General features: G+C 40.6%; 1 protein-coding gene and 1 pseudogene across 1 annotated transcript; both read left to right on the top strand.

Moving 5' to 3' along the window:
- Positions 1-5,063: 5,063 nt before the first annotated feature.
- LOC117488311 (zinc finger protein 91-like) lies at positions 5,064-9,780 on the top strand. Its single transcript, XM_034137140.1, has 5 exons — positions 5,064-5,479; positions 5,590-5,659; positions 5,743-5,839; positions 5,933-6,158; positions 8,205-9,780. Exons 1-5 carry the CDS (start codon positions 5,198-5,200, stop codon positions 9,315-9,317), a joined length of 1,788 nt encoding a protein of 595 aa, XP_033993031.1. The 5' UTR covers positions 5,064-5,197; the 3' UTR covers positions 9,318-9,780.
- Positions 9,781-18,507: 8,727 nt separating this feature from the next.
- LOC117489058 lies at positions 18,508-22,972 on the top strand (annotated as a pseudogene).
- Positions 22,973-23,540: the final 568 nt, after the last annotated feature.

The raw sequence follows: 23,540 nt of genomic DNA on the forward strand, positions 1-23,540 counted from the left end.
TCCCAGAATTAACATGAAGGAGGATCGAACGTAAATGGGAGTCAGGGGTCAAATTCCTGTTGTGCTCAAACACTCAAAAGAAATTTCATTTTCTACACTTCTCGCAACAGTTTTTCCTCCATTCTATGGCTTCAGTCACATGGGATTTTAATTTTGGCTGCGATCACCATGAAAGGGATGGGTTTGTTGCTGTGTAAACCGTGGAAATTATCTTCTCACGCTGGGTGTTTGTGTGAACTGACGGGTTTATTGCCCCATCCTAATGTTTACAGTTTTACAACACATTCCTGCTAAGCATCAGCCTTTGAAGTTCCAGCACATTCAGCAAATATGCTGATGGAGAATGATGATACCAAAGTAAGAGAGTTAAGAGGGATATTTTGAAATGCAGATTGTCCTTGACTCATATTTCTATTGTAGTATTAGTCAGTTGACTAAACAACATATCACAAGCAAATAACCAAACCCAATGATACAAATTGATTTTGATTAGTGCTGCTACTAATGACATTTTTTATTGTTGATTAAACTGCTCATTTGTTTTTTTACTTAATTTTATAATCCTTTGGTCTATAAAATGTCCACTAATTTATATTAAAGTTCAAATGTTTAGAATGTTCCCTTTGTTATAACATATAGATATACAGGAAACATGGAGAGAGGGTGTGAAACGCAACCAAAGGCCACATTTCGGATTCCATCCTGGGACCCTGTGATAAGGAGCCTTAGCACATGGGCCACCAGCGTTACCAAATAAGCTATAGGGGATCTGATATTCATTTCAATATAAAATAAAACTGAGAAAAACAGTAGATCTCAATTTAAGTGGCTGAAGACACAATATATGTCATTTTTGCATAGGAAACTGACTAAATATGAATCGATCATCACGATTGTTGCTGCTCTAACATTGATGCAGTGTGATGAGGTATTGATCGACTGGCCACCTACGGGCGGATATGTTGCTATGATTAATGGACACATGGAACAACTTGTCAGATCTGCAGGAAGCAGACATCCTCCAACACCCTGAGGGAAAGTAAGTCAATCCACAAAGCCCTATCATTTCTTTCACATGTCATAAAGCCCTCGTATGTTTTTCGGACATTGGTGATGTCATCCCCAGAGGGACTCAGGAGAGTAACTTGTCACCACCTGCTACACAAGCCTGATATAAAGGCTGCAGTTTGATTGGCATTCCTGTTTGTTTAGGGGCCATGTGTTTAAACCCAGAAACCTGACTCTGAGTACATATTTTAATCACACGTCAGTGAAAAGTTAATATTATAAGATGTAACATCAGGCCAAGATATATACTGATTGAAAAGTAAGCAGGAGTGCTTAAGGTTACAGCCGCTCAACAAAAACATGCTTTTTAAAAGTTAAAATAATTTCACAGTGGAGTTTAAAACTGGGGCTCTTCACACTCCTATGTATACATTTTAGGATTCTAAACACATTTTTATATGTTGAAATTAAAGGTGGGGTAGGTAAGTTTGAGAAACCGGCTCGAGATACACTTTTTGTTATATTCCATGGAATGCTCTTAACATCCCGATAGCAATGAATATCTAAAGTGCTTTGACAAAAAATCCATAAAAAAATGTCATCTGTGGAAGCCGTAGTACTGTAAAAAGCACGACCAATCATTTTAGCCGGCCCGGCTAAAATAACTGGATGGCCTACCTGCCTGTCAGCCTTCCATCTGTGCACAAACTTATCTCGTGCCCTCATTGGTCATGTGCGCGTTCGTGTGTGTTGGAGGAGGGGCTCTGTAAGGAAGTGGCAGATTTGTTCCGGCTGTGTATTTTCAAATTCTAGCGCACTCAAGCTGGTTTCTCCAAAATTACCTACCCCACCTTTAACCTTCAGCAAAACATTTAAGTACGATACATTACAGGACAATGAGGACATGAATAAAATGATAAAAATGGTCAAGTATGGTCATGTTTTGGCCCTACAGACATTAAAAAGTTAAAAGATGGAATGTATTGACTCTTGAGGATTATTAATATTTACAGTTCCTCTGAGACACAAAACATGAGGCATGCACTGTAGATACAGTATGCTCCACCTCATGGAAAACATATGTTTCTTGACTTGGGGGGGATTGAATCTGTTAACTGCTTTACAGAGCTACACAGGTCACCTTTTGGGAATGTATGACTAGGGAACTCAGGGGGTGTATTTAAACAGAGTCGGACATTGTGAGTTAAAACTGCGTATGTAGTTATTTGAAAGCCAGGTGACTTTAAAAAGCCAATGCAGTATCACCATAGTACCATAGTAACTGCTGACTGGCAACAGTTAAGGTCTTGATACAAAACCTTTTAATCAGCACCACCTGCTGGAAACTTGACAGACCTGCATGTTGTCCATTAGTCTGTGTGGAAACCGAAACTTCTAGTAGGCGGTGCTTTCCAGATAGACCTACACCCCCTGAGTTCCCTAGTCATATTTTTTAACCACACACACACACGTATTCTTAGTACACACACACACACACACACACACACACACACACACACACACACACACACACACACACACACACACACACACACACACACACACACACACACACACACACACACACACACACACACACACACACACACACACACACAGCCAGGGATGTGTATATAAAATGGTAATTCCCTTGATTCCAACAAGCCGGGATACGCCTTAACTCAAACCAAGCCAACCCCGCTATTCAACCCACCCAGCCGAGAAGCCCCTCAATGCAGTGCGCAATAGGCACGTTCACACCAAGTACTTTGCAGTACTTAGTTCCGGCACTCAGTGCCCCGGCACTTTTTACCCCAGGGCAATCGCGTTCACACCGGAGTACTTTTCCCTGAGGGAAGATTACGCAAATGAGTCGCTGACGTCACTTCTTCTTCTTCTGCTTTGGGTTTACTGGCAGGCCACAAACCACTTCATGGCGAGTACAGTAGGTGGCGGTATGCACCTTAAAGTTGTTTGCAATCCGCTACAAAAACAAGAGAAGAAGAAAAACTTCCCGCGTATACTGCGACGCCCACCCACTTGCTGTACATTAGGCGTCTGTTGTTTACCTTCCGACCTCAGACATGATGGAGATGGAGTCGACTGAAGTTGTGCTGTTTGTGCTCATGTTATACAGCTTTGTAACTGAGTTAATGCAGCCTGAGCAACTTGCGTACAATAACAAAACAAGCCGAGCACGAGTGGTGGTGGAGAACGCTTTTGGCAGACTGAAGGGCAGGTGGCGGTGCTTGATGAAAAGAAACGACTGCAAGATGGACAAGATCAAAATCCAGGTGGCAGCATGTTGCATATTACATAACCTTTGTGAAAGTAATGATGATGAGTACAGGGACGAATGGACTGCCTTAACGGCGACCCAGCTTGATGGGCCAGCGCCAGCCATTGCAGAGGCTGGGGGGCAAGACAAGCGCACAGCCCTTATGAGGCATCTGAACAGCGTGTAAATTGTACATTGTAAACATTTTGACAATAAAGCTGATCTTTTGTACAGTGCTTTTGTTTCTCTCTTTTATTTTCCAGTCAAGACAGGCAACATTACAATAGTGTACAGTGTGGCAATATAATAACAATAAACTGTGCCAGGTGTGTTGTATGCACAGTAAATAGGCTCAGCAGCAAACCCACCTTTATTATTTATTATATATCTTCCTGAGACCCACTGCATCCGTCTGCCATAAACACTATGGAAACCTACATGTTAGTTTTGGCCCATAGTGAACTCCATTTTGTGTTGTGTAAAATGGGGGGGGAATTAAAAGTTTGCAAATCCCCATGTCCTCCTCAGAGGATAATCATAAAAACATTTAGTTTTAGGTCAAATAATATTTTAAATGATATAAATTATCATATTTGCCTCAATGAGCTCAATGTGGGCGGGAGCTCAACGTGGGCGGAGCTTCACAGATGACGCGTTGCATCCTGGGTGTTTCTCAATCGCGAGTAAAGCTGCTGCAGAGCCACTATTTCAAGCATACTACGTCATCGAGTGCCGCCGAAGTACTGTTCCAATCTCCAACATACTTGGAAATCTACCGAGCCCGGCGTACTCCGTTTGAAGAAATATCGAGGCTGCACATGAGTAGACTCCGCGGTCTTAAAATCCCCACAATGCTTTGCGCACGGACCAATTTCCCCAAATCTGTGGCGGAAGATGTAAGGCGGGGCCTATCATATGACGCACACCTGCACACTTGCTAGCCTGTTCCACTCTTTTTTTTTCGAATGGCAGGAAGTATTGAAGTATAAAGTATGAATAAACCATGAATTGAAGGTGAAATGGCATGTGATGTTGTACACTAAACACACTGGGATTAACACTAATTTAGTGACGCTGAAATAACGTTTATCAGGGAATGTTTAAATAACCACAGACATCAGAATTATATATATATTAATAATATAAGATATAATATGTTACTTTTGCGATGCACGGGAGTCGGGACGTCACGTGCCTCAAAGGTTGAGCAAGGTTGAGCTCCGCCCACGTTGAGCTCCCGCCCACGTTGAGACGTTGAGGCATTGCGCACTGCACTGAGGGGTACATCCACTGCACTGAGGGGTACTTCACCCAGCCGGCCGCTAGAAAGGATCCGTCTTGTGTAAATATGACGTCACATTCTCGTTGTAACTCTCGTTGTAATCGGAGCGGCTCGGAAACACATCTACAGCAGTAACATGCAACATACACATTAATGCAGCAGCAATATTAATAGAGAAACATCAGACATAATAGTAAAACACTGAAAGGGAACATTTTATTGCACCAAGAGCTATCTTGGGACTTTTACTGCGACAACGTTGACTTGCCTGTGAATAAAAAATAAACCATAGTGTTGGTGATCTACAGTGTTGTCATTCTTCTTTGAACAGCAAGACCGCTAACACCCTATTTCAACAATCCCACTCCCTGTAATTGACATAATTAATAGATAGTTTAGCTTCTCACCATCATTTGCTGTGGCCCAACTGAAAGGCTGCCTGCCAAACGTTCATTCAGCCACGTGACTTGCAAACTCTCGCGAGAGACGGATCCTTTCTAGCCATAACCCGCGAAACTACCAGCTAGCCCTTAGCTTTTTACTGTTTGGGACCTTACGAGTCTTGCAGTCGCTGTAAACATTACATTAACCCGCCACATTAAAACTGAAAGAGATCCTTTATCTCCAGGATGTGCTCCGTCCTCGGATGTGATTCATGGCGTCGTGGTGCCAGACGGTTTAAGATACCGGAGGATCCGGAGAGGAGGCTGCAGTGGGTTCAGTTCGTCCTGGAAGCCAATGAACAGCGACTTATGGAATCGTGCTGGACTAAAATCACCATTTGCAATGAACACTTTACTGGAGACTGTTTTGAACCCCTGCCTGGCACGGTCCAGCTCAGGTCCAGTGCTGTCCCATCAGTGTGTGTCAAGTCAGAACCAGAGGAACCTCTGGAGAGCCCACAATATGTGGTGAGTCTGTATTTATAATAGACACACCCATACACAAGTTACTCATTTCTATTTAACATGTGAGGAAACATGTATTACCTGTGTGTAACCCTGTGTGTTACTTTGTGTAGAAGCCTGAAGAACTAAGAACATGTGATCGTCCATCTTGCTATCCTGAAGAATCAGAACTAACATCAAGGGGTAAGGTTTAACAATACAATTGGTATTAATTCAAATGTATTCCTTTCATGTTTATAATGGTGAAGGTTACATTTAATCTGCAGATGACCAAGAAAGCCCAGCACCAAGTTATGCTTCAGAGATGTCTGATTATGGGCAAATGCTACACAACATTGTGAACATTGATATGATTAGGAAAAAGTAAGTGAATCCTTCTTTACAGTTTTACTTTGATAAAACTAGATGAGACTTTCTAATGTTGTATCTCATATTTTTGATTCACTGATTCCTCAGAGCTGCACTTCTGCAGATGAAAGGGAGGTACGTTGTGAATGAAAAATGTCTCCTCCAGTTGTTCAGCCACAAGTGCCCGTCATGTGGCTCTAAAGTAAAGACAGAGAAGGTCATCTATGGGGTGCTCATCGTTGTGAACCAACAGTGCCTTCAGTGTGAGTACAGGAACCAGTGGAAAAGCCAAGTCAATGCCAGTGTCCCCACAGCTGAAGATCAACCTCAACAGGTAGGACTTCAATTGTCAGACAAACTAAAACATATCCAAACACTCTGCTAAGAGTTAAGTCTCCTTTTTTAATAGATTTGTGCATTCCATTTTTTTTTTATTAAATTAATACGCAAGATACACTCCAATATTTTCACAATTACGTTTTTTATTATTGGAATTTTATGCAGTGGATTTTTGTGTTGACTATTGTAACCTAAATAGGTAGAGCTTAAACAATCGGTCAATTGACATACATTTATACAACAGTCAGTGTGGATTTTACAACTATTTTGTAAATCCGATAGTTAAAGTCATTGATCAAGCAGTGAAAAGATGCTTGAACTTCTCAATGGGAGGTTTTGATGATTCTACCTGTCATATAAAACTGTAAACTGAATATCCTTGGGTTTTGGACCTTCGGTTGCTTTGGATAGTTGTGAGTAGAACTAGTTTTGTACTATTATTTGATATCTCACAGTGTGAGAAAAAGTTTTTAGAGAGTACTTGTCCATGGACAAGTGAGTTTGGCAATTTACTTGTCCGAATACATTTTTCACTTGTCCAGAATGGAAAAATTGGGGCCACTGGAATCTTCTTCTTCGCCAACGTATTTTACATTTTCCCACGTTTTTTACGACACCGCTAACGTAAGTGAGCGGTAAGATTTTACTGCATCACACATACGTAGGGTTGGGTATAGTTTGGATTTTAACGATTCCGGTTCTGCTTTTCGATTCCGGTTATTTTCGGTTCTCGATTCCGGTTCTTTGAGAGGGTAAAAATAAGTCCCATGACAAACTGGGAGAAAAACATATTTATGAAAACATTAAGTCAAATCTGTATTCCTATTTAGAAATCACTTCATACTGTTTAATTTCTTACGGTTATTGAATAAAATTATATAAAAATATTCTCTGCATTGTTTAGTTAGTTCTATGTGGTGCAGTTTGAGAATGTACAATTGGCCCAGTCTCCTCTGATGTTACACTGCAACCTGCCTGTGAGACAGAGTCCAACCACACATGTCCAACACATAGGCCTAATAATAATAATAATAATAATACATTATATTTATAGCCTATAGGCCTAGCGCTTTTCTACAACTCAAAGACGCTTGCATGCTTACACATGTCCTGCAATACACATGCTGCACCTGCTCACTGTTTGTAAAAGTAAATAAATACTATTTGAATTTCAATAATGTATTTTCTATACCCTGCTACATAAACAATATGGACATCCCTGTGCTCCTCCGAGTCTGGGGGTCGGGGGATGTGAGGACAGCGCGAGGACACAGACAGGGAGGCTGCTTTACTTCATAAAGGAAATGGCGTCAATATTAACAACATAGGAGCTAAAACGCTTAATAACCTTCATTACGTGTTGGAGAAAGAACATAAGAAAGTTTGACAAAGATTAGGCTGTTAAATGGGCAGCGGGTCCGCTGTGTGTAGAAAGAGAGAGGGAGAGAGAGAGACGCTGAACTGCACCGTGCAGCGATCAGATGATCCGGAGCATAGAGAGAGAGAGCTGCGGTCCGCGGGGCTCTGCCTCGCCTCCTGTCCTCACAACTCTTATTAATCCCGGTATCGGACAATTGTTATTTGTTCCTACTCGGCACCGAGTTTTGCTTCCCAACCCTGCCACTGTGCTACACGTCCCGCACCGCCCTGCCCCCGTCTAACAGTACAGAAAGCGGCGAGATGCATTTCCTTAGGAATCGACAAGCAGAACCGAAACTAACATTTCTAAACGAACAATGGCGGACACGGACAATTTGCGAATGAGTTCTGCCTTTTGTAAACTGAGTTTATCAATAATTTGTCAATAAATGAGGGCTAAAAACGTCACTTGTCCGCCGGACAAGTCAATTGAAAGATCTACTTGTCCGACATTGTAAATAACACGTCCCGGACAGTGGGACGTGTGCTTTTTCGCACACTGTCTCAAAGACTGAATGATAAATTAATTAATCAACTCTTTTTTTGTCTGGCTGTAATATTAATCCTGTACTGAACATGTTCACTTTTACTCATACCCATTCTTGTCCTTAAAACTTTTTAGACGGTGTCAACAGACAACCACAGCACTGAGGAGAGTGATCCCATGGAGGAATCAGAGGAGTCAGATGATGAAAGTCATATGGACTCAGACGAGGATTGGAAACCAGAGGAGGAACTTTTACTGCTGAACGAGATTCATGGAGAATCTGAAGGGGAATCTGAAGGGGAAACCGAATCTGAAGGGGAAACCGAATCTGAAGAGAAAAACGACGGGGTTGGTCGTCAGCTCTGCACCGAGTGTGGCACGTTTTTTAATAAACAGAATTCTCACACATGTAAACACAAAACAAGACCCTATGCTTGCAATATTTGTGGTAGGAGATGTGTTACTGAGGTCGCACTAAACGCTCACAGCAGAATCCACGATGAAAACTATGAACATCCATGCAAATACTGCAATGTTACATTCAAAACAAAAGTGGGCAAAATCACTCACCAGGAGATCCACATAACTGAAAAAAAGCCCTACAAATGTCCTGACTGTTCAGAGACATTTACCGCATATAACGCACGCAAATCCCACCTGAGAGTTCATAGCAACTTAAAATGTCACATCTGCAATCTTGACTTTTCCGGTTCCTCTTCTCTTCAGAGGCACTTAGCTGTGCACACAGGAGTGAAGCGCTATAAGTGTTCAGTGTGCCAACGTGACTTCAGCCAGGCAGGCCACCTGCAATCCCATATGCGTGTTCACACAGGGGAGAGGCCTTTTAAATGCCAGCAATGTGAGCAAAGTTTTAATCACAATGTGAGCCTGAAGAGTCATGTCCAGCGTTACCACTCATCCAGCTCAGGACCTGAACCGAAGAAGGGTAAAAGAATAAAAACTGTAAGCAACCCTGGTGATGGTCAGAAGTATGGAAACAAGAGAGACACAGTCTCTGGGTTAGACAACAATATGAAAGAACATGATGAAGAAGAGGAGGTGCAGAAAAGGAGAACAGTTAAGCCAAAACGTAAAAGGAAGAGCACAGGTAGACCCCTAGGAAGGCCAAAGAGAAATGAAGAAGGGACTAATGCAAGGCCAGCAAAGAGAAGGCGCTGCAGTGAAAAAGAAAGTGAAGATGAGCCAACAGAAAGCAATACGTCCTTTGACTCAACAAAGACTGATTGACCCCAAACATTGACTCTGATTTTTGAAAAAAATGGCACAGCAGCCAGAACAGTAACATATTAGTGAAGCAAAGGGGAGACAAGGAAATTATTGAAGTGAAGAAACCTAACATTAAAAAAAAAAGGTTATTGAGTTGAGTATTCCTTATGGCAAAATCAGTTTAGGGTGCCATACAAAAGTGTGCTGTTTAATGTGGTATATTTGAACAGTTTGAGTATAAACCAATCTTGAGCACAGTTTTTCTTTTCAAACTTCATTGTTTTTAAATGTTAAGACTTAATGACTTTAATGCAACACACATGCATGAATCCTGTTCACTGTTGTGTATAGAGACTGAGTACAAATTAATCTGCTTATGCACAGTGCTTGTTGGTTTTCTTTTTGGTTCTAAATGTGAAATATTTCACAATGTTGTTATATAAAGTGAATCAAACATTTTGATTGGAAATGCTTTATAATTCTGCATTGGTTTGGTGTCATTTGTTCTTGAATTTGTTTCAATAGTAATAAAATCTATCATTTAAATATAGCATGATAGGTCCACTTTAAGTGACGCTCGTTTTGAGATTGATATTTTGAATTCTGGTATATACACGCCTATCCCCACGCATTCTTTCTTCTTAGATCCATCTGTATACATTTTTAGGTAATTGTAATACTTTTCGTTCAGGTACATACTCGTTTTAATTCCCACTTCATTTATTTGCCACTCTTTTTTCCTTTCTATGATACTCATATCTATGTTAGCTTCTGGGGAAAGCCATGGGGGAACACTGCTAAATGGGCTTGCTTTGGCAAACGTTATGGTCTCCACTCCATATGCCCTCGTTCTCTCTTTGTATATTCCCAGCAATCCTGTAGTATTCTGTTTGTGATATTTTCCTCTCCACTTCCTTGTAGCATGACCCACCTATGACAGAGCAAGTTTCTCTCTTCTAAAGAATGCACAAATGTGTTTCATCGTTATTGTCAGATATGCACCAAGTAAATACATTTGTTCCTGCTCAAGATTAGATTAGATTTTATTGTTATTGCACAGATTACAGGTACTGAGACAACGAAATGCAGTTTAGCTTCTAACCAGGAGTGCATAAAGCAGTAAAGTGAAAAGTAATGTACACAATCTACAGAATAAAATATAGAATTAATTGAATGATGAATTCACAGTGAGGGTTATGAATACACTAGATATACACAGCAGCCTATGAGCAGTATGACCAGTATTAACAGTGTGTATGAATATGCTAAAATATATAAAGTTTGACAATGGTAAGCAGTGCAAGTATTGTATAAAATATATAGATATTAATTTCATGATGATAAACATTGTGGAACAATGATGACAAATGTGAATGGAAGTGGCGACGTAAAACTGACACAAAACAACAACAAACTTTTGCCGAGCCAATGGAGAGTTTCATCACCAGCACGGGGTAAAAACCACCAATGAGCGCTCAGCTCGAGATACCAGCGAGTCGTTGGTCGTTTCCCATCAAGCATTTCGCTTCCGCAGCCCGTGGAGAGAAACTGCGCCGCGTCGCCGCGCCTCGCTCTCAAGTCTGCGGGCGTCTTTGTCCCGCGAGATTTCAACGTCTCATGTAGGCGAGCCTCCAGAGCAAGTCGGACAAAATGACTAACCATCATGCAACGCACTAGCAAGAAAAAGTAGTTTTGACACTTTAGCTGCCCGAGTTGATTGAGAGCAGCTGGTGGAATGGCGTCTTTGAGCCCTGGAGAGGAGGGTATGGAAAGTGCATCTGAAGGAGATGGAGGATGGAATGAAGTAAGGAAAAAGACTTCAAGAAAGAAGATAGACATGTCAAGTGACAGTCTTAGTGAATCTGATTTGCAGAATGAATTGAAGAAAGTAAAGAAAAGGATTGAGAATGAAGAGTGGAAAGTGATTGTGGAGTTTGGTGAGCAATCCGCAGCTAAGCTACATCCAGTGGCCCTGACTAAAGCGATTCACAAAGAAATTGGATCGATAAAGCAAGCAAGATTTCTGAGCAAAGGACGGATGTTGGTTGAAATGAGGAATGCAAAACAACAGGAAAAGTTACTGAAAATGAAGAGCCTGAATGAAGTTCGAATTAAATGCCATGTTCCTGGAGCAAATCGGAAAATACTTGGAGTTATCAGTGGAGTTCCGATAGAAATCGGCATAGAAGAACTCAAGAAAGAAATTAAAGGGGGAAAAGTGTCTGTAGTTAAGCGTCTTCCTACTAGGTATCAGGGTAAGATAGTGGATAGTTTATCTGTTCTTCTTCAGTTTGAAGAAACAATTCAACAGAAGATAATGATCGGTTGCATGAGCTTTCCAGTAAGAGAATTCATCCCTAAACCTTTGCGGTGCTTTAAATGCCAAAGGTTTGGGCATGTGGCAGACAAGTGCAAAGCAACTAAGCCCAGAGGCCTGTACTACGAAGCTGGTTCAACCTAACCTGGATATGTTGGAGTTAGCCGGTTGGCCTAAGCCAAAACATACGCGCTGGCGCTAAGCTGTACTACGACGCCGGTTATCAAGTGGATCGCTCAAGCCAGCCGTGTCCTATCTAGTTAGGTGCGCGTTCACATGAAAGGGGTGGTATTTGGAGCATTCGACCAATCTCAAACACGGACAAGCGTACTGACAGCGCAGCGTCATACTTCCTGAATGAAAAGTAAACTTTAATATTAGTCAAATATGAAGAAGTTAAACTTTAAACATCCATGACTTAAACACTTTATCCAGGATAAAAGCCACATAGCTGCACCTGCAAGGTGAATACAGCTGGTAAAATAAAAAGTGTTTGAATGCGTACATTCATGGGCGTCGCAGCCATTATATGAGGGTGGGACAAGTCCCCCCCACTTTTTCAAATGATTAGTTTAGACCCCCCCACTTTTACTATGCGGAAAGTCCGTGAATCGGTCTATCCACTCGCCGCACTTTGTAGAGCGCTGTGTCAGTGCTTTACTATCAAATTAAATCCATTCCACTTGCTTATTGAGAGAATGCCCAAATCAATGAAACTCCGTACCATGTTTTCACTGCTACTTTGTACCAAGGCAGATTCTCACATAGCGCGCGCATGTTCAAGGAGTGTTGTCATAGTTGGACAGCTCAGATCTGTTGTATGAAGCGATGCCGGTAGCGGAGGTAAGGCACACACACCAAATGTTCGGGAAATGGTTAATACAGCGAAAATCAAAGCTGACTATCTCTTGGTTTGATATGTTTTCTCCCCCAGACAACATGGGCATAAGAACATTTTTTTCAAAGAAGAGGAAAGTAAGTCATCAGCTGGTAGCAGTTAACAGTGATGGCGGCGTCTCACTTCTGGAGAGGAGTTTCGTCTTTATGTCATGGTAGAGAGATACCTACTGCTTGGGACTTTGAGTCTTCAAAATGTCCAATGTCACAGACTGGGACTTACTTTAGAGTCAGTTGTATTTACATTCAGTATGACTTGTTATGATTCAATGTGAAAGAGTATACTGCTCAATAAATAATGATCACTTCACCACCTCTCTTGACATCTAGGCACTTGAGAGTGAGTCAGAGGCAGAATACAGGGACAGAGAGAGAGGTCCATTGCTGAGGTGAGTGATGAAAGGGAAATGACAGTTGAGAGTAAATTGTGATGTGGACTCTCATCCCAGGATTTTAAGGAAATCAGTGGGGATATTGAACAGGAAACATTTCAGTCAAGGGGCATCATATGGCCAATATAGACAGAAGAGCAACATTTATTTGAACTTAACATCTGTATGGAGTCAGATCAGTCTCAATATTAATAAATGCTCACAGAAGGATTCACAAATGTATTTTGCGATTTATATATAAATGACTCTCCACAACAATATCTCTCAATGCACTCAAATATTTATTGTTGTATATAAATGTACAAAAAATGGGCATTTAAACTGCTTTTTATTAATTCAAAGACAGCTCTGAATTAATAATCAAATATGTTTCCTTTCTTTACTACTGGATGAAATTACAAAATGTACCCATCATTTTCCTCATGCTAGTATAGCCACATAAAAGTATCAAACCACCTGTTAAAATGCACCAGAATACAGGAAATCTATATATTTTTTCGCCCCCACACCCCCCGTTAAAAATGTCCCCCCCACATTCAGGATGCTTCCTACGCCCATGCGTACATTAACAGGTTTATGAAATCACTGCCCCGTCTAAGACACGATCTGACTTTAATTACATTTGACTCGAGTGTTTCGTCAACTTAATGTGTTGCTTAAAATAATACTTCTGCATACAGTATGTGACACTGTGAGTGTTGCACGGCCAGATACGGCTCAAGAAGCTGACTCAAATAAGGAAATATATGATACATTATGATGTGATATGATATGAATGATAATGGCACACATCGACGTCCGCACTCACAGTGCCGCGGACTGTACTTAATGTTACTCTGATCCGGTTACTTATGTCGTGGCAGATATTTAAGTAAGCTTTCTTAACGCTAATATTATAATAGTCAGATTGCTCTGAAGATGGGAGGGGATATTCTATTAATTTTCACGGCCGTCTTTCCTGCAACGGCAGTTTTTCTGTATTTCCTCTATCCTGTAATATGAATTGATCGCTTTAAACTCCGCACACGGAGCTCTGATTGGTCAGCAGGCAGTGCTTTCACTGAGTTGATCTCTTAGCCTGCCACCTAACCTGCTCCGGAGCAGGTTTGCCGCTCAGCATAAGTTACCATGGAAATCTAGCCTGCTAAAAAGAGAACCAGCGTCGTAGGACCGGAAAGCCCGAGATTTCCCTGAATTTAGCCGGCTAAGCGAAAATCCAGCTTCGTAGTACAGGCCTCTGGTGTCCAACATGTGCGGGGGAACATGAATATGGTAGTTGTGCTGCAGGTGCTAAGGTGAAATGTTGCAACTGTGGTGGGGAACATAGTGCTGCGTATCAGGGCTGCGAAGTGCAGAAAAAGGCCAAGGAGGTGCAGAGATACAAAGTGCAAAATAAAGTCTCATATGCTGAAGCAACAGAAAAGGTATCACTAAACATAGCTAGGAAATCCCAAGTAGCAGCAAGTATATTCTCTTCAAAAGATTTTCCCAAACTCCCACAGGCAAAGGAAAGCTCCACAAAGTGTTCACATAAGTGTGTGATAGGAGAGGATGCATTGATTGTTAATAAGTACACATTTGTGGCCTTTATTGGAAAAGTGGTGAATGTTGCTTTGCAACAAACAAAAAAGAGGTCAAGACTGAAAACAATAGTGGAAGCAGCAGGTGAATTTTTGGGGATAAAGGATATAACGGTTGAAATGATACATGATATGCTAGCCCCCAATAATGATGATTCACAGATTAGTGAATAGATTGATGGTTTTTCTCATTCTGCAGTGGAATGCTAGAAGCCTTATTGCAAATGGACAAGAATTCAAGACCTATATATATCAGTTAAAAGAAAAACCAGACGTTATTTGTATTCAAGAAACATGGCTGAAGACTCATTTGGACTTCATTATTGGGGGATATAGTGCTATAAGACAAGATAGAAATTATGGTCAGGGAGGGGGATGTGCAATCTTTATCAGAGAAATAATGTCTTATAGTAGGCTAACATTTAAGAACAGTCATGATTTAGAAATAGTGGGTGTAGAAGTTTGGATTAATAAAAGGAATATTAGTGTCCTGAATTTTTATAATCCATGTAATAAACTCAAAATAGAGGAATTAGACAGTCTTTGTCAAGGAAATGAAATAATATGGTGTGGTGATTTTAATGCACATAATACAATGTGGGGAGGGAGATCTACAGATTACAACGGACAGGTGGTGGAGGACTTAATGGAGGCAAATTAATTAGTTTGTTTAAATAATGGGCAAGGTACAAGACTCAATTTTAGAGATGGAACAGAGTCTGCGATCGATCTAACTCTGGTAACAAGTGAATTAGCTTCTGGTAGCAGTATTGGGAGTGATCATCTTCCGATTATAATCAAGTTTGATATAAGTAATGTGGTTGAGCTAGACGGTATCATGAGATGGACTTTTTCTAAAGCAAATTGGGAGATGTTTGCTAAATTGTGTGATAATGAATTTGATCAGATTGATATGGCAGGAAGTATTGATGATATAAATGAGCAATTTACGTCAAATATAATTAAAAGCGCTAATCAATCTATTGGGAATAAAACTGGTAAACTTAGTAAATGTGTTAAGATGGTACCGTGGTGGAACAAAGAATGTAATGATGCAATCCGAAACAAAATCAGGCTGTTTGGAAAGCTAAGAAAGACACATTCATTACACAATTTATTAGAATATAAGAAGGCACAGGCTCAGGTAAGGAAAATTGTTAAAATAGCAAAAAGGGAGTGTTGGAGAGGATTCTGTTCACGTATTGGGAGAACTACGCCATTAGATAAAGTATGGGGAATGATTAAGAAGATGAGGGGAATTAGACAGCAGAGTAACCTGCCAGTGTTAGAGAATGGAGGGGAAATTGCCACTGGTCCTATGGAGAAGGCAGAAATTCTAGCAACAAATTTTGTCAAAGTTCATTCTTCGGAAAATTTGACAGAAGAAGGTAAGATCAGGAGGCAGGAAGTGTTAGATGAACATCCTAATGTATATGAAGAAAGACATTCGTCGCAGAGTGTTGTAAATGTACCTTTTCTATTCAAGAGTTGAGAAGAGCATTAAGTAAGTGTAAAATGACTGCTCCTGGGAAAGATAATGTATGTTATATAATGTTGACCAAATTAAGTGAGTTTGCATTAGGAAAGCTGTTGGAGATGTATAATAAGATTTGGGAGAAAGGGAAGCTGCCAATAATATGGAAAGAGTCTGTCATTATTCCTATTAGAAAACCTGGGAAAGATCCAACTAGTCCAGGCAGTTATAGACCTATAGCTCTGACATCGCACTTGTGTAAAGTTATGGAAAGAATGATAACAGAAAGGCTGACATACTATGTTGAGAAAAATGAACTAATGACTCCTTATCAGAGTGGATTTAGAAGAGGGCGGAGTACTTTAGATCCACTGCTGTGCCTGGAATCTGAAGTCAGGAAAGCCCAAGCGAATAAGGAGTGTGTTGTAGCTGTATTCTTTGATGTGGAAAAAGCTTACGATATGATGTGGAAGGAAGGATTATTAATTAAACTGGACATTATGGGTCTGGGAGGTAATGTATATAATTGGATTATGGATTTTTTGTTTGGCCGTGCCATCAGAGTCCGAGTTGGCAATTCTTATTCTCGAAGGCATGAAGTTGAAAATGGAACCCCACAGGGGAGTGTAATTAGTCCTCTTTTGTTTTCTATCATGATAAATGATATATATACACAAGTAGGATCTGATATCGGTAAGTCACTTTTTGCAGATGATGGAGCTATTTGGAAAAGGGGCAGAAATGTAAATTATATTGTAGGTAAAATTCAGGAAGCCATTACGGAAATTGAAAGCTGGTCTCTGACATGGGGGTTTAGATTGTCGGTGGAAAAAACTGAAACTTTATTTTTTACGAGGAAAAGGATAGGTGAGGAGGTTAGGTTAAAACTTTATGGACAAGAACTAAAGAAAGTGAAGACATTTAAATTTCTGGGAATATGGTTGGACGAGAGAGTCACATGGAGTACTCACATTGATAAAGTAGTAGATAAATGTAAAAGGGTTTTAAATGTTATGAGGTGCTTGGCAGGCACTAAGTGGGGGGCTGATAAAGCTGCTTTGAGGAACGTATACGCAGCATTAATTAGATCAGCCATAGAATACGGACTAATAGTGTATGGTTCAGCTGCATACTCTTCTCTTCAAAAATTAGATAGAGTCCAGGCACAAGCACTAAGGATATGCTGTGGGGCAGTCAGATCTACACCAGTGTCGGCACTTCAGGTAGAGGTCGGAGAAATACCAATTTTTTTGAGGAGAAAACAGTTAATTGTTAATTACTGGGCAAATCTACAGGGCCATAAAGATACTCACCCTACTAAACAAACTGTAAAAACAAGTTGGGAAAGTAACAAAATGAAAAAAGAAAGTTTTTGTGTTTGTGTTTCGGAATTATGTAAGGAATTCAAAGTTAAAGAATGGAATATTAGTCCGACGGTGTTATCAGCTGTTCCACCATGGTTGCTACCTCAACCTATAGTAGATTTATCTTTATTGAAAAGGTTACATTCAATGAAAAACAAAATTAGTGTACAGGTTTATGTGAATACTGTTCTACATGAACAATATGGGCAGTTTATACAAATATTTACTGATGGATCCAAAAATCCAGAAAATGGTCAAACTAGTTGTGCATTTTATGTTCCTGAATTAAAAGTAAAAGTGGGAAAGCGGACGAGTGATCATATCGCAGTATATACAGAGATGATGGCTATCTCACTAGCACTTCAGTGGGTAGAGGAAATACAGCCAATGCGAGTGGTCATTTGCTCTGACTCCAGTGCAGCTCTGGAGAGTATAAACAACTTCTCTTCAGAATGTCGACAGGATATTTTACATGAAATTTTACACATCATGTTTAGGTTAGTTCATCTGGGAATTGTTGTTCAATTTGTGTGGGTTCCAGCGCATGTGGGTATTAGAGGGAATGAGGTAGTGGATCAACTGGCAAAATGTGGTTTGAAAGCAAACCAGATTGATATTATGGTACCCATCAGTAGAGCAGAAGTCAAATCTGTTACAAAAGTTGTTATCAAGCAACAATGGCAAAAACTATGGGACAGTAACACCAAAGGAAGACATTTATACCAGATACAAAGGGAAGTAGGAACGGGAAGCACTTGGGGGAGTAGTAGAAGAGAACAGAGCATTAACAGCAGGATAAAAGTGGGTCACTCTGGATTAAACTCATCACTGCATCTGATTGGAAAACATCCAAATGGCAATTGTGATGGTTGCCAACAAACAGAGACAATACATAATGTATTTTTTAGCTGTCCGGATTATAACAGACAAAGACTCATTCTGAAAATTGCACTGGAACAACTCAACATCAAGGACATGGATTTCAAGTCAATATATGAAAGTAAATCAAGAAATGAAGCAAACAAGTTGATCTTCAAATTCCTCAAAAGCACTGGTCTGAGGACAAGGATTTAGTATAAACATTTAATAAACCAACAGTAGGTGGCGATATATGCTCCAAGTGGAAGCGATTCGCCATTAAATAGAAGAAGAAGAAGAAGAAGAAGAAGAAGAAGAACGCACGAGCAAGACGTTGATCGCAATTTCGCAGGTCTGCGTCGGTCTCGCTCGTCTCAAACAAGCCTTGAGTCTCCATGAACCACGTGACGATCAAGCATTTTGGACTTCCGTTGTCGTAACTCTTCTCTTGGCGCTGGATTGAACATAAAGCCGGGATGTTACCACAGCCACTAGCTAAATGTCCAACTGCTAGCTTGCAACTGTAAGTAGTGGAAGTCAGTCAAGTCCTCGTAAACATTAAACTGTCCGGCACTTTTAAATCTGGAGGGCAGATCTAACCCCAGCATGTGCTCCGTCCTCGGATGTTGTTCTTTGAGTCGCCATGCGCAACGCTTCAAGTTACCTGAGGATCCGGACAGGAGGCTGGAGTGGGTTCAGTTTCTTTTCGAAGCAAACAAGCAACAACTTAAAGAATCGTGCTGGACTGACATCACCATATGTAATGAACACTTTACTGATGACTGTTTTGAGCACCTGAGTACGGCGGCAGACACGGTCCAGCTGAAGCCCAGTGCTGTCCCCTCAGTGAGGGTCAAGGCAGAGCCAGAAGAGCTGCTGGAGAGCCCACACTATGTGGTGAGTCTAGTTTGACAAGTGGAACATCTTTTTTTTAAGAGTGTCAAATAAAGTCACGACATTCTAATAAAGCTGGATATATGTGGAATGTTAATCTAATAATCATATACATACCTTTGGGAGTTTTGCATGTTTTCCTTTAGTATAATATGCTAGATCAATTGATAAATTAATTGTGTGTATGCTGTTTAAACTGAGTAAATCCATACCTCTTTTCCCGATAAAATCAGTTAAGAATTCATATCCGAGACCTATTAAATGGAATAACTAATGTAACTAAATCCTTTTTGCATTCACGTCATAAACACTCAACATGCTTCATGACGCAATAACCACAGTGAAATGTGCCAATCAACATCCTTCATTTAAAACAGATTTGCTGTCCACTGTCAAGTAAATCACGTCCACATTGTTTAACATTCATAAATGAGTGTGCTAATCCACTTAACGTGGGGCACAGCCCAGTTTAAAGGCTGCTTGTACTCTGACAGGTGCTTAATGGCACATTGCCTCATCCCCACAGTGCTGTTGAGGTCACACACAGTGTAATGAGCACTTAACGTGTTACTGCTGCCCAGTCTGTGAAATTCTGTTATCCCACTGCCCACATCTACAGGCTAATGTAGCCATTAACCATGTTGTTGTTTAGTATACAGATTGTCCAGTTAGTACACACATATTCATGGTGCTCTCAGGTGCTCTGAAACAAATGTTTAATGTCCTAGTGTGCTGCTTGTTAGGAATGGAATGAATGCTTGGCCTGTGATTTGCTGAGAACACCAGGGGCAAACTTTACCATTAAGCAAGGTAGGGACCTGCCTTTATTGTACAAACCTTTGTTCAACTACAATCCTTTACTTTTGTCATTTGTGTAGAAGCCTGTGGATAACCAAGGTGCTGCTCCTCAGTGTGGTGACCTTAATGATTCAACTTTAAATCCACCTGATGCTTTGAATGCCGTCTCTTCTGGATACCCCCAGATACAACTCAAAGTTAAGAATGTGGATCTGAACAATCATGAGTGAGTTAAACGTTGTCAACGGTTTGTGGATTTTTTTCAGTTTGCATTACATTTAACAATTGTTTTATTTTCCTTTCAGAGCTGCTCCTCTGCAGATAAAAGCAAAGCATGTTGTGAATGAACGCTGCCTCTTCCAGTTGTTCCGCCGTAAGTGCCCGTCATGTGGATGCAAACTTCAGATGGAGAAGGTCACCTATGGCGAGCTCATCATCTTGAACCAACAGTGTGTTCAGTGTGACTACAGACACCAGTGGAAAAGCCAAGTCAATGCCAGCGTGCCCACAGCTGAAGATCAACCCCTAACAGAAGATATAGACGTAACGCCAGAGACCCATCAGGTAGGATTATAATCACACAACATATCCACACTGACTGTAAATAATGACCTCCTAACCTACTCCATCCTAAAGCCCTAGAAGGACAAGAATATGTTTTTGCGTTTTTTCTTTGCATTCCTTGTGATCTTGAGAGAAAGACTGATTAAAATAATGATGTATTATTTAGTAGACTGCCACTATGCTCTGGTTGTTATGCTAATGATGACTAGTTTACAGTATTACTTGTGTAACACTAAGTAAATGCAGGGCTTATTCTTGCTGAAGTTACTGTTTTCCTGAAGTTCTGTGGTGTATTAATACATCTGTTGCATCTAGTAGAAGCTCTGAAGGGTAAAATCCTTTACGGAAATAAAAATGCCTGAATAATGTTTATTGGCTAATGTAAATAGCAGTAAAGAGTAGTACAATCCTGCTCCCGTAGCCTTATCTATAGCATCATGGATACAACTACAAATCTGAGCACTAAGCATATTCATAGCCGAACAGAGCAGCTGTGCTCACAGTGGCTGTCTCTGTCAGGGCTCATTATGAAAGGAGTGATGAGAAATAAATGCATAATGTATAGCGTCACATCATCCCTCTTATCTGTAGTATCTGCAGAGCGTTTTCCTAAACTGGCAGTCTATTACGGCCTGAACTGTTTGCACATGGGCTGACTTCTCATATATAATGTATTTGAATACTAAATCATAAAGGTGACTGGCGCCTTCTTGGTAATTTGTCCATAATATCCTGGGCTGTATAGACTTAGACACTTTTCCTATTCCAGGTTGTCATTCTTGTCGTTGTATTGTTCACAGAAAATGTCTACTGATGGCAACCCCAGCAGCACAGTTCTCTCTGAGATTGTTACGTTCAGTGATGAAGAAAGTGATCCGTCGGATGAAGGAGAGGAAGGGGATAAAGGTGGGGTGAGTTCAGATTTGGAATGGGAACCAACTGAGGATTTCACTGAAATGCTCACAAAGGAGTCTGAAGAGGAAAGCGGAGAGGAACAAGATTTGTATTATAAAGAGCTCTGCACAGAGTGTGGACGTTTTTTTTCTGAAGTCTCACACATGTGAGCACAAAATAAAGCCCTATTCCTGCAATATATGTGGCAAAAGATGTGTTAATGAGCTGTCTCTGAAATCTCACAGCAGAATCCACGATGAAACGTATGACCATCTGTGTAAATACTGCCACGTTGCCTTCAAAACAAAGCTGGACAAACTAAAACATCAGCAGACCCATGAAGATAGCACAGATCCCTATAAATGTCCTCACTGTCCAGAGACATTTTCCTCCTATAAAACACGCTTGTACCACTTGGCAAAACACAAAATATCAAAGAAGCCCAAATGTGAAGTTTGTGGGAATGAATTTAGGAGTGCACGTCATCTTCGGAGACACTCTATTGTGCACACAGGATTGAAACCGCATAAATGTTCAGAGTGCGAACGCAGCTTCAACCAGGCGGGACACCTGAAGTCCCACATGCGTCTGCACACAGGAGAGAGGCCTTTTAAGTGTCTGCAATGTGACAAAAGCTTCAATCACAACGTGAGCTTGAAGAGTCATTTGCAGAGTTACCACTTATCAAGCTCTGGCCTGGACGGAAGAATCGTAAGTTAAAAAAAACAGTCAGCGCCACTGGTGATGCTGACGACAGTAGAAAGGAGAGAGGCACAGACTCTAGGTTTGACAATGTGGAAAGAGAAGAAGACACAGAAGAAGAGAAATGAAGACTGTGCAAAAAAGAAGGAGAAATACAGGAAGACCTAAAGGAAGGTCTGAGAGAAATTCTGCAGGCAAACGTTGAAACTCTAAGACTGTAACATCTAGGAAAACAGGTTCCAGCGATGAGAAAAGTGAAGACAAGCAATCAGACAGTGACTTATCCTTTGACTTGGCAGAGGGCGAAGAAGAGGATGAGAGTGAGACCTTCAGGAAGAGCATCAACGAAAAGGAGGCACAGCAGCCAGAGCAGCGGTAAAAGCACGGGGAAACTTAAGGGAAGAACAAAAAATAAATATATGGTCTAAAAATGCTTAAAACACACAAATCTGATAATTTGGTTGTGCTGTTGTGAAAAGAAAGAAGACATAGAAAACTGGATTGATTTATCTTGAGTCTATAAAAGTCTTAAGCACTATATTTTGTTTCGTAAAACTGTATTCCAAAATCAATGATAGTGTTTTTACAAAATGCGTTCAAAGTTATAGAAACTAAGGACAGTTTGCTTGTATCCTTGTTTTCTTAGTTTTTACGTTTGATTCTCCTATTAAGCCTGAGCTTCAGTGAAATGAAGTGTGGCCTCAGATATTTGTGACAGAACATCCTCCTACCTCGTTCAAGGAGGGTCCCTGAATGCACCACTGAGTCATGCTTTTCGTCCCTGCAACTCTATTAGCCCAGCAGTACATAATAATTGTATACAGGTTAAGTAATAGTTGGACAGTTTGTATATAGTTAAAGTCTCTGTAATTGTTTTTGCCATACCATACAAACAATAACTGGAAAATAGTGAAAATAAAGTTTTTTTCATTTGAATTCAAATGTGTTTCTGTTTTCGGATTTCCCACTTTGATCAAAAGCCCTCAATGGATCCCCCGGCTTATATGTTTATCCTCTCCCTCTGTGTGCGTGCCAGGGCTTAAGCTGCCTTCAAGGCCCATCAAGTTTTTATAAGTGTTGGTGGAACTTCTTGAGCTTTGCCTGTTGCTGGGCAAGCCCAAGGCAGCTGAGTGGATTAGCTCTGCAGACAGGTTTACAGGTCTAATCATGGACTAATGTTTAGAGAACTAAAAGATAATAATGTATTTAGACTTTTAATGAGCCAAAAAGCTGGGTACTTTAAGTGGTACTTTAAGTGCAAGTGGTACAGTAGATATCCCATATTTTAAATCCTCATTTAACCAGTTGTGTGAATCGAATACTTGACAGAGCTTATTTAAATCTTTGAATATATGACAAACCCTCAGGAAACTACCACTCAGCTGCAGTTTTGATAAAGGTCAAAGGAACAGAACAAAACACAAAGTCAGCCTCTTTTTGTTGTCCTATCAATTTGTCACATGGAGTTAATTTAAGACTTACATTTTTATTGTCAGATTGTCCTTTGGCT

The sequence above is a fragment of the Trematomus bernacchii genome, unplaced genomic scaffold, assembly GCF_902827165.1.
Source record: "Trematomus bernacchii unplaced genomic scaffold, fTreBer1.1, whole genome shotgun sequence".
NCBI classification, from domain to species: Eukaryota; Metazoa; Chordata; class Actinopteri; order Perciformes; family Nototheniidae; genus Trematomus; species Trematomus bernacchii.